At 41.8% G+C, this 14,655-nt stretch overlaps 1 protein-coding gene across 1 annotated transcript; it reads left to right on the top strand.

The window, feature by feature from the left end:
- The first annotated feature begins 1,065 nt into the window (after positions 1 to 1,065).
- Positions 1,066 to 9,943, top strand: MANSC4 (MANSC domain containing 4). The gene is given in 3 exon segments (XM_023209105.2): positions 1,066 to 1,544; positions 5,839 to 5,973; positions 9,285 to 9,943. Coding segments are annotated over 3 exon segments (1,023 nt in total). The 5' UTR covers positions 1,066 to 1,315.
- The last annotated feature ends 4,712 nt before the right edge of the window (positions 9,944 to 14,655 follow it).

Here is a 14,655-nt window from a genome sequence, read left to right as displayed (position 1 = left end):
AGTGCATAATATAATTTTTGCTCAGAAGCAAATGAAGTGTTTCATATTTAAAGCTCTTCAGTCTTAACTACTTTCCTTTTCATTATCAATTATTATATGTTTCTAAAAATAAAAAGATGTGTAACAACTAGACTGACTATTATTAGGAAACAAGTGAAGAGATGAATGTTCAAAGAATGCTAATGATTTTTGTGTCAAGAAGGTGAATGAGTCATTGTATAAAAAGGTATAAAAGAAATACAGATCACAGATTAGAAAGTTTCTCTTTTTTAAAAGAAACAGTAGAGTGCTTTGTGCCAAAAGCTGATTATCACGAATGCTTCATATAAAATTGGATAGGAGAAAGCAACAGTTTTATGCTGTGAACTAATTTGTCACCTTGGATGTCACAGGATATGAAACCCATAACTTTCACAAAAGCAAGAGCTCATTTTCACTGCCTTTCCAAATGTTTCGGCATTGCGATTGAAATGATTTTATTACTATTTAGAAATTTTAAAACATTTCACCATTTTCCTAGTGTTTTCTGTTTGTTTGGTTTGGTTTTTCTGAGACAGGGTCTCGCTCTGTCACCCAGGCTGGAGTACAGTAGTGTCATCTCGGCTCACTGCAATGTCTACCTCCCAGGCTCAAGCAATCTCCCACCTCAGCCTCCCCAAGTGTTGAGATGACAGGTGTGAGCCACTGTGCTTGGCCAAGGTTTTTTTTTAAGTCAGAGTGAAAACCCAAACCAGTGCAAAAAAATTTTTTTAGTGAACCTAAACGTCAGAACTTAAATTCAAAGAAATATAGGTGATTTTTTAAAAAACAATCTGCAGTTACAAGTTCTTTAAAAATCAAACAGAAGTGCCCTCACAAAATCATGTCTTGTTTATGATGAAATGGATACTTCCTTTATCTGACGTCAAGTGACTAACTTATTGTTTCCCTCAGAAAGCCTCTTGACTAAGGTTTCCACTTGTCTTTATATTTACTTAGCAAAAGGTGTCTGTGACTATTCACTTTCAGAGAAAGAAGAAAAGCAGAAAAGAGAATGCACATCTTAAGATGCTAAGGGACAGGGGATTGAAATAGCCTGGAAAGTGTTCAGAAAGAATGCCAGCAAATCAAATGTTCACCTGGGGCCCGGGAAGAAAGAAAAGAAAAATCAATATGCAAAGAGTGGTCTTACTTTTCTAGAAAGTGACTCTCCAGAAAAGCTCCAAGGAAGCTCTCCCTTAACACCTCTGACATTCCAGAGACTGTCCTAAATTCCAGTATTCAGCTTCTGTCTGGAAATCAGACTTATCTTCGAGTCTTCCTTCATACAGGAAAAATGCATGTGGCAGTGGTAGCAGTCAACGTGATATTGCTCCTAAGCATGGGGTGGACATCAGACTCTCTCTGCTCACCCACAGTTTTTTACAGAGACTGCTGGATCCGTCGCTTTCCAGGTCTTCTAATCGATCTGGAGGAGTCTCAGAAGCTGGGAGCCCAGTTCTTGAAGTATTATTCTGAAAGCACTGGCCAGAAGTGCAGTAGGAGCTGCTGTCTTCGGAAGGATGGTAAGTATTCATGATATGCTTGGGCAAAAATAAGACGAAACTTCCAAGGATGAAGCCCTAAGTGAGGAGTCCTAGGCAGAGGCCAGTGAACAGTTGTAAAGGACTAGAGAAGATGCCTTGGGGTGTGGGAGAGAGAGGGAGAGGAAAGAGAGCCATTGAAACTGATTTCCCAGTCTGGGCCAGAGCAGGCTCTATTTACATATCTAATAATGACCCAGAATTCAACAGAACCTACAGGAAACAGAATCCTCTTTTCTTCACCAAAATGCTAAACGAAAATATTTCCCCCGAGGTTAATTTACAATATGTTTACAGCTCAAAATATATATGATTTTTAAAATATTTATTTCTCATTTTATTTTACATTTTTAGAGGCAGAGTCTCTCTATGTTGCCTAAGCTGGTCTCGAACTCCTGGACTTAAGCGGTCCTTCTGTCTCAGCCCCCCAAAGTGCTGGGATTATAGATGTGAACTACTGCATCCAGTCAAATATTTATTATAATTTTCCTTTCAAAGTACATTTTGGTGATATTAGTATCGTATCAAATTTTTTTATGTGCTCAGCCAGGTGCGGTGGCTCATGCCTGTAATCTCAGAATTTTGGGAGGCCAAGGTGGGTGGATCACCTGAGGTCAGGAGTTGGAGACCAACCTGGCCAACATGGTGAAACCCCCTCTCTACTAAAAATACAAAAATTAGCCAGCGGTGGTGGCAGGTGCCTGTAATCCCAGCTACCCGGGAGACTGAGTCAGTAGAATTGCTTGAACCCGGGAGGCAGAAGTTGCAGTGAGCCAAGATCGCACCAGTGCACTCCAGCCTGGGCAACAGAGCGAGACTCCTGTCTCAAAATAAATAAATAAATAATAAAAAGATTACTTTCCTTGTAAAGGTTAAAGCAGAGGGCACTGCCTTATGCTGGTGTGACTCTGTCACACACACACAAAATGTGCTGACTTGGGTTTACCAAATGTGGAATGTATTAAAAAAGAATTTAGAGTGTGATTCATGTTTTGAAAGAAATAGGGAGATATATGTCAAATACTCACCCCAAAATCATATTTCCAAATATTCCTCATAAATGTTTTGTCTGTCATATAGAATCTGCATGTAGACTTCATCCATATAATATGATCAAGACCTGCAATTAGGAATGTTTATTTTATTATTGCAGGATTTCAAGTTATAATTGCCAAAAGACTTCTTTCATTTCTTTTTCATTTTTCCAAGATTTTAAAGCTACTTGAAAAGAAACAGCAAAAGCAGCACAGCACTTTAAAATAATTTCCTTGGTTGTTCCACACTTCTTTCCATGGTTTTGTATCAACTTGTTAACTTCCAATGCCTCTTGCCCAATTATGTAAGATTTTTGTGTATGTAAGATTATTATGTAAGATTTTTGAGATGAAAATTGGAGCTACAATAATTAATTTAATAGGAGGAAATCTTTCTGAAAAGATAGCCAATCCAGATTTCCACCTTCCAGATGCTTCTAACTCCCATAAGTCCTCACTGAGAGGAGATGGCGGAGAGGCAGTACATTTTTTTGAATTTTCCCTTAGCATGGATTTACCTGACTCCACAGCAGAGAAGCTCTGGCCTTTGGACTGTCGGGGATACTGTAAGCATATATGGCAATCCCATGATTTTAGAGCCCCTATAACTTCCCAGTTGTGGCTTTCTTCCTTCAGAACGAGAAAAAACAGGAAGGCACATGCCAGTTATTAGCTGGAAGCCATAACTTTAAAATGCCACAATCCTGCTCAGAGCTGGGATGCTGAAATGTATACAAGGAATGTAAAACACGTTTCAAAATTGTCCTCTACAGAATCAACTACTTTCTCATCAGAAATTTAAAAGTCTTAAGTTTGAATAGTTTTTCTTTCCCTTAAACTTTACAGCACAGTTCTCAGGGAATGTATTTGTAATGTGTAATGTATTAGCAATGTATTATTAACTAATTTTTGTCTTATTCTTTCTCCTGGAAAAATAGAGTGCAGCAACATGAGGATGTCCTAGAAGTAACGATGGAGATGTAACTCCTCACAGTTCACCTTACCCAAAAGCAGTACAGGTTCTGCAAGCAGCAGATCCACAGCTTTAGGCATGCTTTGAGGTCTGGTGATCAGACGCTAGCCCTCTGTAATCTTATTTTATTAAAGAAGTTGATACCTTGGCAGGTAGCTCATGCCTGTAATCCCAGCACTTTGGGAGGCCGAGGCAGGCAGATCACTTGAGGTTAGGAGTTTGAGAGCAGCCTGGACAACATGGTGAAATCCGTCTTTACCAAAAATACAAAAATTAAGTAGGCGTGGTAGTGCACCCCTATAATCCCAGCTACTCAGGAGGCTGAGGCAGGAGAATCACTTGAACCCAGGAGGCAGAAGTTGCATTGAGCCGAGATTGCACCACTTCGCTCCAGTCTGGGTGACTGAAAAAGAAAGGTTGATACCTTTTGTCCAATGGATATTTCATATCACATGGTCTCTACTGCACTGTAGCAGAAGTAAAATCTATGTTGCACTTTTGTGAGGGTAGACTGAAGATTTGCATTACACAAATCTGTTTCAGATTTTCCAGAAGTAAGGAAATTTTTTTCTTTTTAAGTCTTCTCTTCCTCTGTCAGAAAACATTTTCTTTTTCTTCTTCTTCTTCTTTTTTTTTTTTTTTTTTGATGAGGAGGCATATTCTTATTCTTTTGCCCAGGCCAGAGTGCAGTGGCGCGATCTCAGCTCACTGCAATCTCCGCCTCCTGGGTTCAAGTGATTCTCGTGCCTCAGCCTCCTGAGTAGCTGGGGTTACAGGTGCGTGCCAACACGCCCTGCCAATATTTGTAATTGTTTTTTTAGTAGAGACGATGTTTTGTCATGTTGGCCAAGCTGGTCTCGAACTCTGACCTCAAGTGATCCGCCACCTTGGCCTCCCAAAGCGCTGAGATTACACGTGTGAGCCACTGCGCCTGGCCAGAGAGCATGTTTTAAAAAGTAAATTTGCTTAGAGAAGGAAAGACAGCATGAGCCAGTAGTGTGTCCCCACCTGTTAGAATTCTACCTGCTAGCATCCCTGCCTGTCCAGTCCCTGCCTCTTTAAATGACACTGATTAGTCATTTAATCAGAAGGACTTCGATGTGGTTTTGCATCTGGGGAGAGTGCACACCTGCAGTCAGGGCAAGGTGATGCTCACACAGCCTGTGGCCTTTCCACCATCTGGGCCGTTCAGGTATTACTCTTTTGCCCTTCCCACTACTCCCTCTTCTTCTTTACAGCATTTGTTCTTGTATTTTCCTATTTCTTTCTCTGGTGACCCCCAGCCCCTTAGTATTCTGAGAGGACACTGTGCCTAGAAACCTGATGTATAAATCCCCAGGGTTTTTTCTTTTGTTTTGTTTTTGAGACGGAGTTTCACTCTTGTTGCCCAGGCTGGAGTGCAATGGCGTGATCTTGGCTTACTGAAACCTCCACCTCCCGGGTTCAAGCGATTCTCCTGCCTCAGCCTCCCGAGTAACTGGGGTTATAGGAATGCACCACCACGCCTGGCTAATTTTGTGTTTTTAGTAGAGACGGGGTTTCTCCATGTTGGTCAGGCTGGTCTCGAACTCCTGACCTCAGGTGATCTGCCCCACTAGGCCTCCAAAAGTGGTGGGGTTACAGGGATGAGCCACCACGCCAGGCCCCTAGAGGCTTTTGTAGCTAATCTAACTTTTCATGAACACAAAATTCTGGGACCGGGAAATAATGAATGATTCCAAATATCCTGTGTGAGATGGAAAGTATGAAAGATTACTTTGAGAAAATCTGTATTTCCTTTAAAAAGGCATTTTCTGGCTGGGTGGGATGGCTCCTCCCTGTAATTCCAGCTTTGCGGGAGGCAGATGGCTTGAGCTCCGGAGTTTGAGACAAGTCTGGGCAACATGGTGAAACCCTGCCTCTACAAAAAATACAAAAATTAGCCCAGCACGGTGATGTGGGCCTCTAGTCCCAGCTGTTTGGGAGACTGATGTGGAAGGATTGCTTGGACCCGGAAGGTCTAGACTGCACTGAGCTGTAATCGCACCACGGCACTCCAGCCTGAGTGACAGAGCGAGATCTTGTCTCAAAAAAATTTTTTAGAAAAGTATTTTCCATATTCACAGAAGCAGTTACAATAGTTTATAAATGTTCTGCAAAATGTCTGCACATTGCCCTGAAAAATACTGTTAATCCAGTATTCCTGAAACAAATACAAGTTACTCAGAGTTCATGAAACTGGTGGAAATTGAGACCATCCACAGATGTACTTTGCTTGTTTCCCTTTCAGTTTCCTGTAACCTGGCTGTCTTCTACCACGATCCTATTCATGACAATATCAACTGCCTCCATGTTCACTGCCCAACACTGGAGAGCTGCATATTAGAGCCTAGAAGCAGTGCCATTTTGTACAACATAACAGATGGTAATGATTACGTATTTCAAGACTTTTAAAGAATGCTGGCAATACTCTAGTAGAGGCATATAGCTGAGAAACTGGCTGGCAACAGTCATATGTGAGTCCCTAGAATCATTATTTTCCAGTGAACTTTGGAAAAATTTTGCATATCTAGGACGGAAAACTGAAAGGAAATTCTCTTTAGTTTAATGTGTTCAGCAATTAGTTCACTCCAGATTATAAATCATACATGATTGAACAAGAGCTTACCCACTGTATTTCATGAATCTCAAGAACTCTTAGCAAAGCTAAAGGAAGTGTTTCTCGGCCAGGCACAGTGGCTCATGCCTGTTATCCCAGCACTTTGGGAGGCCAAGGAGGGCAGATCACGAGGTCAGGAGATCGAGACCATCCCGGCCAACATGGCGAAACCCTGTCTCTACCAAAAATACAAAAATTAGCTGTGCTTGGTGGCATGTGCCTATAGTCCCAGCTACTCAGGAGACTGAGGCAGGAGAATCACTTGAACCTGGGAGACGGAGGTTTCGGTTAGCTGAGATCGCGCCACTGCACTCCAGCCCGGTAACAGAGCAAGACTCCGTCTCGGGGAAAAAAAAAAAAAAAGAAGCGTTTCTCCTGCAGTGGCTGAGGGTGCCACTAGGAGATAAAGAACATGCTAAATGGCAGTTCTGAGGGCCAATGGACACTGCATACAGGATTCTGAAAAGAGGGATGTCATGTTCAGGGAAACTTACCACCGTGTGCTAACAACATTAGCATATCATTGGTCCCAAGATAACCAGTGTATTTTATTTTAGAAATGTAAGTGTTTTGTGCCCATTAGTGTAATCTCAGGGTGTAAATTAGTGACCATAAAATAAGAGATTTTTGCCATCAAAATGCAAAGGAGATAAATTTCTTATCAATTTGTATGTATTGAACACCCGACGCTCCAGGCTAGAATCAACACTGTGGAAGATCACAGCCATCTCTCTGCCCTCAAGCTCCTTTATAATCTAGTAGATGTGACAGATCTTACAATTAGTGTTAAGACACAGCTAAATACAGAAATGTGTGAAGCCATCTCAGTGCAAAGTTTCAAAGAAGGGGAGGCTAGTGAAAGTCAGTGTATTCAGAGGAGGTTCATGGAAGAAGGCAGGCAGAAGAAAATGAGTTCTATATTATGCCACAGGAGAGTAAGCAAACAGGTCTGGACACAATAAGGAGACATATAATTGCAATGAAAATATGGCTAAGATAAGGTAGGGACGGGTATCATAAGGGCCATGGACAGAGTAGAGTTTTGGTTTGACTTCGTCTGAAACAGACAACAAGGGCATTTAATGAAAAAACGTGAAGTGATATCTATTTGTCCTAGTCCACACTTATATGCAGATACAGATTAGAAAATCTAGTCAGGGAAGCATTAAAGTCTGCACAAAGTGACTGTAATTGAAATGAAGAGGAGGGATAATTACCAGAGCATTGGGAAGGTTGAATAAGGACTTAGTCACCTTTTTAATGAAAGGACATGAAGTGAGTGGAGTCAAAATCACTTTGCAGGCCCAAGTGCAGTGACTCATGCCTGTAATTCCAGCACTTTGGGAGGCTGAGGCAGGAGGATTGCTTGAGCCCAGGAATTCGAGACCAACCTGAACAACACAGAGAGACCCCCATCTCTACAAAAAAAAATTAGCCAGGCAAGGTGGTGTGTGCCTGTGGTTGGTCCCAGGTACTCATGAGGCTGAGGTGGAAGGATCACTTGAGCCCAGGAGCTCAAAGTTACAGTTAGTTATGACTGCATGATCACACTCCAGCCTGACTGACAGCTGTCTCTTAAAAAAAAAAAATCACCTTACAGTGCAGATTTCAGTGTGGGTGATGGAAGAATGATGATGCCAGTGAAGGAGACAAGGAGGCAGAGGTAATAATTTTGGCTTTGGGCATATTAAGAGATGATGTAAGAGGTCCAGATGGAAACCTCCAATAGAAGAGTGGATAAATGAGATCAGAACTCAAGAAAGAGGGGAAAACATAGTGATATGGGTTTCAATGCCATTGATGTAGTGGTGCCAATTGAGCATGATCTCTTTGTGTGTGTTGGAGGGGAGGAGGCGGTGAAGAGAAAATACATCTGAAAACCAAGGACTGAAGATTATGGAAACCACACAAGTAGTGAGATTGTACAAGAGAACCAGCAAAAGAAAGTAAAAATGAGAGGCAGTGGGGGAAAATACCAAGGGGTTCCAAGGTCCAGGGAGTCATGGGAGAAGAATTCAAGAAGGTGGCTGGTAGCATCAAGGACAAGAGAGAAGCCAAAGCAAGGTGACGTGAGTGATCAGGAAGTAAGGAAACAATTGACTACCTCAGAAGCAACGGATGCTGGCATGTTTGCGCGGAGAGAGGGAGGGGGAGAGGGAGAGAGAGACAGAGACAGAGAGACAGAGAGAAGTCACCAGCAGGGACCATTGGAAAGCTGTTGACAGTTTTTTCTCTTCTATAAAGACAAAGCAGTATTTGTTCATGTCTGAAGTTAGAGGGAAAGGAGTTAGTATACAAGGGAGAAAATACCAAAGACAAAGCAAGACCGTCAGAGGTTGAAAAGGGATGAGACTTAAGGCTTTGCTCATGATTTTGCTTATAATCACCCTTCTCAGGCCCTATTTTGCTTAACTTGATTTAAAGATGCTATATTGCTGGGTGCGGTGGCTCCTGCCTATAATCCCAGTACTTTGGGAGGCCGAGGCAGGCGGATCGCTTTAGCTAACAAGTTCGAGACCAGTCTGGGCAACATGGCGAAACTCCATCTCTACAAAAAAAAAAAAAAAAAAAAAATTAGCTGGGCGTGGTGGCGCACGCCTGGAATCCCAGTTACTCAGGAGACTGAGGTGAGAGGATTGCTTGAACTCAGGAGGCAGAGGTTGCAGTGAGCCGAGACTGCACCACTGCACTCCAGCCTGGGTGATAGGGCAAGACCCTGTCTCAAAAAATAAATAAATAAATAAATAATAAACGCTATATTGCATCTCAAATGGTTACTGTTTCTACAGCTCTCAAAGTAACATTCACTATTGTACAAAAACCCTGACAGACACAAAGCCTTCTCCTTGGGTGTAGTCAAATTTGTTCATTTAAAAAAAGTGTTTTAGAAAATTAAGATAAATTCAAATGTAGCCAGTATGTTTGGAAACCTTTGAGAAGAATGTGGTAGTAGAATGTAAATTTATCTTTGTTCAGTAACTCATAGTGGCAAAAGCCAATCCCTTCTCCAAACTGTGCTTTAAGGTTTTTGCTTTGAAAGTAAAAATAAAATGAATGATGCCTTATTTATTTTTCAGGTAGAGATCCAGATTTGCTGGTTTTTGAACAATCTTCCACATATCTAAATACTCGTTCTTCATCCAAGAGATGGGACAGACTAAGGATTCTAAAAGCTATGAATTTAGATAAACAAATCACCATGATAAATGGTATGCTGCCATCCACAGAGGCTCCATCCTCAACCACGCATCAAGATTTGGTTGTAAACACAAACAGTACCAGTTATTCTAAGGAATTAACCACAGATTTTTGGGCAAGATTTACTTCCCTGAATGACTCCATTACCACAAAGATAAATATGGTGTCACCAAATACTGATTTCATCAGCAATCCAGATAATAAGACTATTTCTCCTTTCTTTGTACCCATAGACACAAAACTTTCTCATATGCCTATTTCACCCCTACTCAACAGTAGCAAACAATTACTGAATAAAACCAAAGGATACAATAGCAGAAACCACACATCTGCGAATGAAGATGAGGTATCTGTGACTTCAAAGACTTGGCTGGTTTCTGTGGCCCTTTGTACCTCTGTCATCTTTCTTGGCTATTGTATAGTCATCCTGGCATCTGGATGCTGTGGAAAGCAGCAAGGCCACTATAAACTGAGACAGAGAAAATCAGGATCCTAGCAAATTAAAAATCGTAACCATATGAAGGAGAACTCTTCATAGTAAAAGCTATAGCAAGATTATACGCTTTAGAGGATATAATTTTTAGTTTTGTGTAAGAAAGGGCAGTTTAGTGAAAAAAAAAATTGGGCTGGGCGTGGTGGCTCATACCTGTAATCCCAACACTTTGGGAGTCCAAGGCAGAAGAATTGTTGAGCCCAGGAGTTGGAGACCAGCCTGGGCAACATAGTGAGACCCTGTCTCTATAAAATAAAAAATAAAAAAAAATAGCACACGGGGCAACATGATGCACCTGTGGTCCCAGCTACTCAGGAGGCTGAGGTGAGAGGACTGCTGCCGCAGTGAGCAGTGATTGCACCACTGCACTCCAGCCTGGGCAACAGAGCCAGACCCCGTCTCAAAAGAAAAAATAGGATGCGCACTCCTACCAATCTGTGAAAAAGAAAAAAAGCTAATGCTTGATAAACATAACTGCTTTTTTTGTTGTTATTTCTATTTTTTGAGTAGTGTTCCCTCTGCCGGAGTTGCAAAATTCTGATCCTTACAGTTGTTACTGAGTGAGACACACTGTTTGAGTGCTTTAGGGGCATGAACTCACTGAATCCTTCCAACCCTGAGAGGTGGGTATACTGCTGTTAACCATGATACTAGTATCACATTTTACAGACGAGGCAACTGAGGTGAAGAGAGGTTAAGCATCTTCCCTAAAGACACACAAGTATTAAGTAGTGAAGTCAGGACTTAATTAAACACAGGCAGTCTGGTTCAAGTCCATGTTCAAAATCACTGTTAGATTAAAAGTGTATGTTTTCCCAAAAAGCACAAAAAAAAAAAAAAACAATACCAGGAAGAAAACACCACAGTATCATCATATTTGCCTCCCAGTCAAGGTCAAATTATTGTCACGTATAGTAATACAATCATGTAGTAATTTGAGCAAAATAACACAGTTACTAACAGTTACTAACGCATAAGCAAATGCTTCCTGACCTTAATCTAGCTTTCTACTTTCAATTGATTAATCCTTCTCAATTCCAACCCATCTTTACCTTCCTTTCAGTAATTGTGCTACGGAGCTCTTTGAGCTTTTTGTGTTGATTTCTGTTGAATAAAGCTTGAGAGTTTTAGTTTTAGTTACATCCCTCACTTGTATACATTTGTTTTCCTAGGTGTAAAGATTAGCTCTGGGTGTTTCAGTTCTGTCCAAATCTTACACCAGATTTACCCCCTAAATCTTAGAAGACTTTTAAGTGTGGAATACTGTAGTTCAAGTCTCTAATAAACTTAAGCTTTTTAGGCCCCTCTTCTCATTCCCGAAACCTGTTTTTAATGTGAGAACAGATATTAAAAGACAGCTAATAAGCATAAATAATAAATGAGGGGCTGGGCACGGTGGCTCACGCCTGTAATCTCAGCACTTTGGGAGGCTGAGGTGGGAGGATCACCTGAGGTCAGAAGTTCGAGATCAGCCTGGCCAACATGGCAAAAACCTGTCTCTACTAAAAATACAAAAATTTGCCGGGCATGGGTGGCACGTGCCTGTAATCCCAGCTACTTGGGAGGATGAGGTAGGAGAATCACTTGAACCTGGGAGGTAGAGGTTGCAATGAGATGAGATTGCGCCACTGCACTGCAGCCTAGGCAACAGTGAGACTCTGTTGAAAAAAAAAAAAAAGAATAAATAAGGAGAAATCCTATTTATAACACTTATAAAATAGTACTGTTCCCTCGTATGTTAAAACAAATTGCCCATGGGTACACTAAATGTCCAGATTTTACCACTACACAATACATCCATGTAACACAACTGCACTTGTGCCCCTAAATCCATAAAAATAAAACATTTGATTTCAAAAGAAAAAGAAAACTCAAATTTTTCTAAGTCCAGTGGCTTATGATGTATTTCCTTTTCTTTCCCTGGTATTAATACTGGGTAGAAAAAGAGAATGACTCTTTCTTTTAATAGAAAAGAAAAATATAAAATCTCTTGCAGCTGAATACTAACCACAATTAAAAGTCTGATTTTAAAATTTAATCAAAAGGCCAGGCATGATGGCTCATACCTATAATCCAAGCACTATGGGAGGCTGAGGCAGGAGGATCGCTTGAACCTAGGAGCTTGAGACCAGCCTGAGCAACATAGCAAGAACCCATCTCTACAAAAAATACAAAAATTGGCTGAGTGCAGTGGCTCACGCCTGTAATCCCAGCACTTTGGGAGGCCGAGGTGGGTGGATCATGAGGTCAGGAGATTTAGACCATCCTGGCCAACACAGTGAAATCCCCTCTCTACTAAAAATACAAAAAACTAGCCGGGCGTGGTGGCACATGCCTGTAGTCCCAGTTACTCGGGAGGCCGAGGCAGGAGAATCCCTTGAACCCGGGAGGTGGAGGTTGCAGTGAGCCGAGATCATACCACTGCACTCCAGCCTGGATGACAGAGTGAGACTCCATCTCAAAAAAAAAAAAGAAAAAGAAAAAAAAATTAGCTGGGTGTGGTGGTGTGTCCCTGTAGTTTCAGCTACTTGGGAGGCTGTGGTGGGAGGATCACTTGAGCTCTGGAGGTCAAGACTGCAGTGAGCCATGAATGTGCCACCTCACTCTAGCCTGGGCAACAGTGAGGCCTTGTCTTAAATAAATAAATAATCAATTAAAAAATTATCCAGGCATTGTGGCACACACCTGTAGTCCCAGCTACTTGGAGGGCTGCATTGGGAGGATTGCTTGAGCCTGAGAGGTTGAGGCTGCCCAGGAGGCAGAGGTTGCAGTGAGCCAAGATCATGCCTCAGCACTTCAGTAAGACTCTGTCTTAAAAAAAAAAAAAAAAAAATCAATTTACCTTAAGTTGTAATAATTCATAAAATTGTTATAAGTTTCTTTAATTTCTTCCCTAATACATTAGGGGGAAAAAAAACGCAATTTTTTTTTTTTTTTTTTTTTGAGATGGAGTCTTGCTCGTTACACAGGTTGGAGTGCAATGGCGCGATCTCCGCTCACTGCAACCTCTGCCTCCCGGGTTCAAGTGATTATCCTGCCTCATCCTTCCGAGTAGCTGGGATTACAGGCACCGGTCACCATGCCCAGCTAATTTCTGTATTTTTAGTAGAGACGGGTTTTCACCATGTTGGCCAGGCTGGCCTCAAACTCCTGACCTCATGATCCACCCACCTTGGCCTCCCAAAGTGTTGGGATTACAGGCGTGAGCCACTGCGCCTGGCCAAACCCACGCTATTTGAAGCAGGGGGTGGTGGTGGGGGGGGGGGCAAGATTTAAATTATCCTAACATTATATTTACAGAAATAATTTAGTAAGTTGTCTTTATACATTTTTGTACATACATTTAGAAAGTCATTACTTTTTTTTTTTGAGAGAAGTCTCGCTCTCTTCCCCCAGGTTTGAGTGCAGTGGCTTGATCTTGGCTCACTGCAACCTCCACCTCCCAGGTTCAAACGATTCTCCTGCCTCTGCCTACCAAGTAGCTGGGATTAAGGTGCCTGCCATCACGCCCGGCTAATTTTTGTATTTTTTAGTAGAGACAGGGTTTCACCATGTTGGCCAGGCTGGTCTCGAACTCCTGACCTCAGGTGATCCACCTGCCTCGGCCTCCCAAAGTGCTGGGATTACAGGCATAAGCCACTGCCGAAAATCATTACTTTTAAGTATATGTGAATTGCTTAGAGGTTTTCCAATAGACTAGGGCTGCTAGAATTAAAAAGTTTTTTTTCCCCCTTGGGGCTTCTCAGAATTTTACTCATTCCTTAAAGCTGATAATTTCATATAAATGATCTTAATTTGGGAAAAGCATATTTACCTTCTAAGAAAAGAAACAAATTCCTTTTCCTCTTCAGCGCTTTTGACCATTAGATAAATTCAGTAAATTTGGACTGGAAAGACCAGAATCATTTAAGAAGCAAAACTGAGACTAGAAACTACTTTCTTACTGGAAGCCAGAGACAAAAGAGAACTTCTGAATAAAATTTTAAATTTTATTAAGAAACAATCAGACCAACCCAGGCAACATAGCAAGACCCCATCTCCACAAAAACAAAAAATTAACCAGGCGTGGTAGCATGCTACTTGGAAGGTTAGGAGTAGCTGGAGGTCCCAGCTACTTGGGAGGTTGAGGTGGGAGGATCGGTTGAGCCCCAGGAGGTTGAGGCTGCAGTGAGCCATGAATGTGCCACTGCACTCCAGACTCCAGCCTGGGCTGTAACAGAGCAGACTCTGTCTCAAAAAAAAAAAAAAAAAAAAAAAGTGACAACGTTGGAAAGATTTCATGGTTACTTCCTAGGTGGGTGTCACAACCTTAGCCTTAGTTATTGACTGGACCCCAGGGTCCAGTTTGTTTGTTTCTTTTTCTTTTTTTCCCCTTTTCCTTTTCTTTTTCTTTTTTGGAGACAAGTTCTTGTTCTGCCACCCAGGCTCGAGTGCAGTAATGTGATCATAGTTCACTGCAGCCTTGAACTCCTGGTCTCAAGCAATTCTCCCACTTCAGCCTCCCAAGTTGCTAGGCATGTGCCACCATGCCTCGGGAATTTTTTTCTTATGTAGAGACAGTGTTTCACTTCGTTGCCCAGACTGGTGTCCAACACCTGGCCTCAAGCAATACTCCCACCTTGGCCTCCCAAAGCGCTGGGATTACAGGCATGAGCCACTGGGTCCAGCTTCTCAAAAAAAAAAAAAAGTCTGTAACTGTTTAGTATTATGAAATACCAATATTGCAAAAATATGCCAAAGAATTAAAGCATCCCACA

The sequence above is a fragment of the Piliocolobus tephrosceles genome, chromosome 10, assembly GCF_002776525.5.
Source record: "Piliocolobus tephrosceles isolate RC106 chromosome 10, ASM277652v3, whole genome shotgun sequence".
NCBI lineage: Eukaryota > Metazoa > Chordata > Mammalia > Primates > Cercopithecidae > Piliocolobus > Piliocolobus tephrosceles.
Note: the sequence above shows the minus strand (reverse complement) of the source record. Positions and strands in the feature narration are given on the sequence as shown.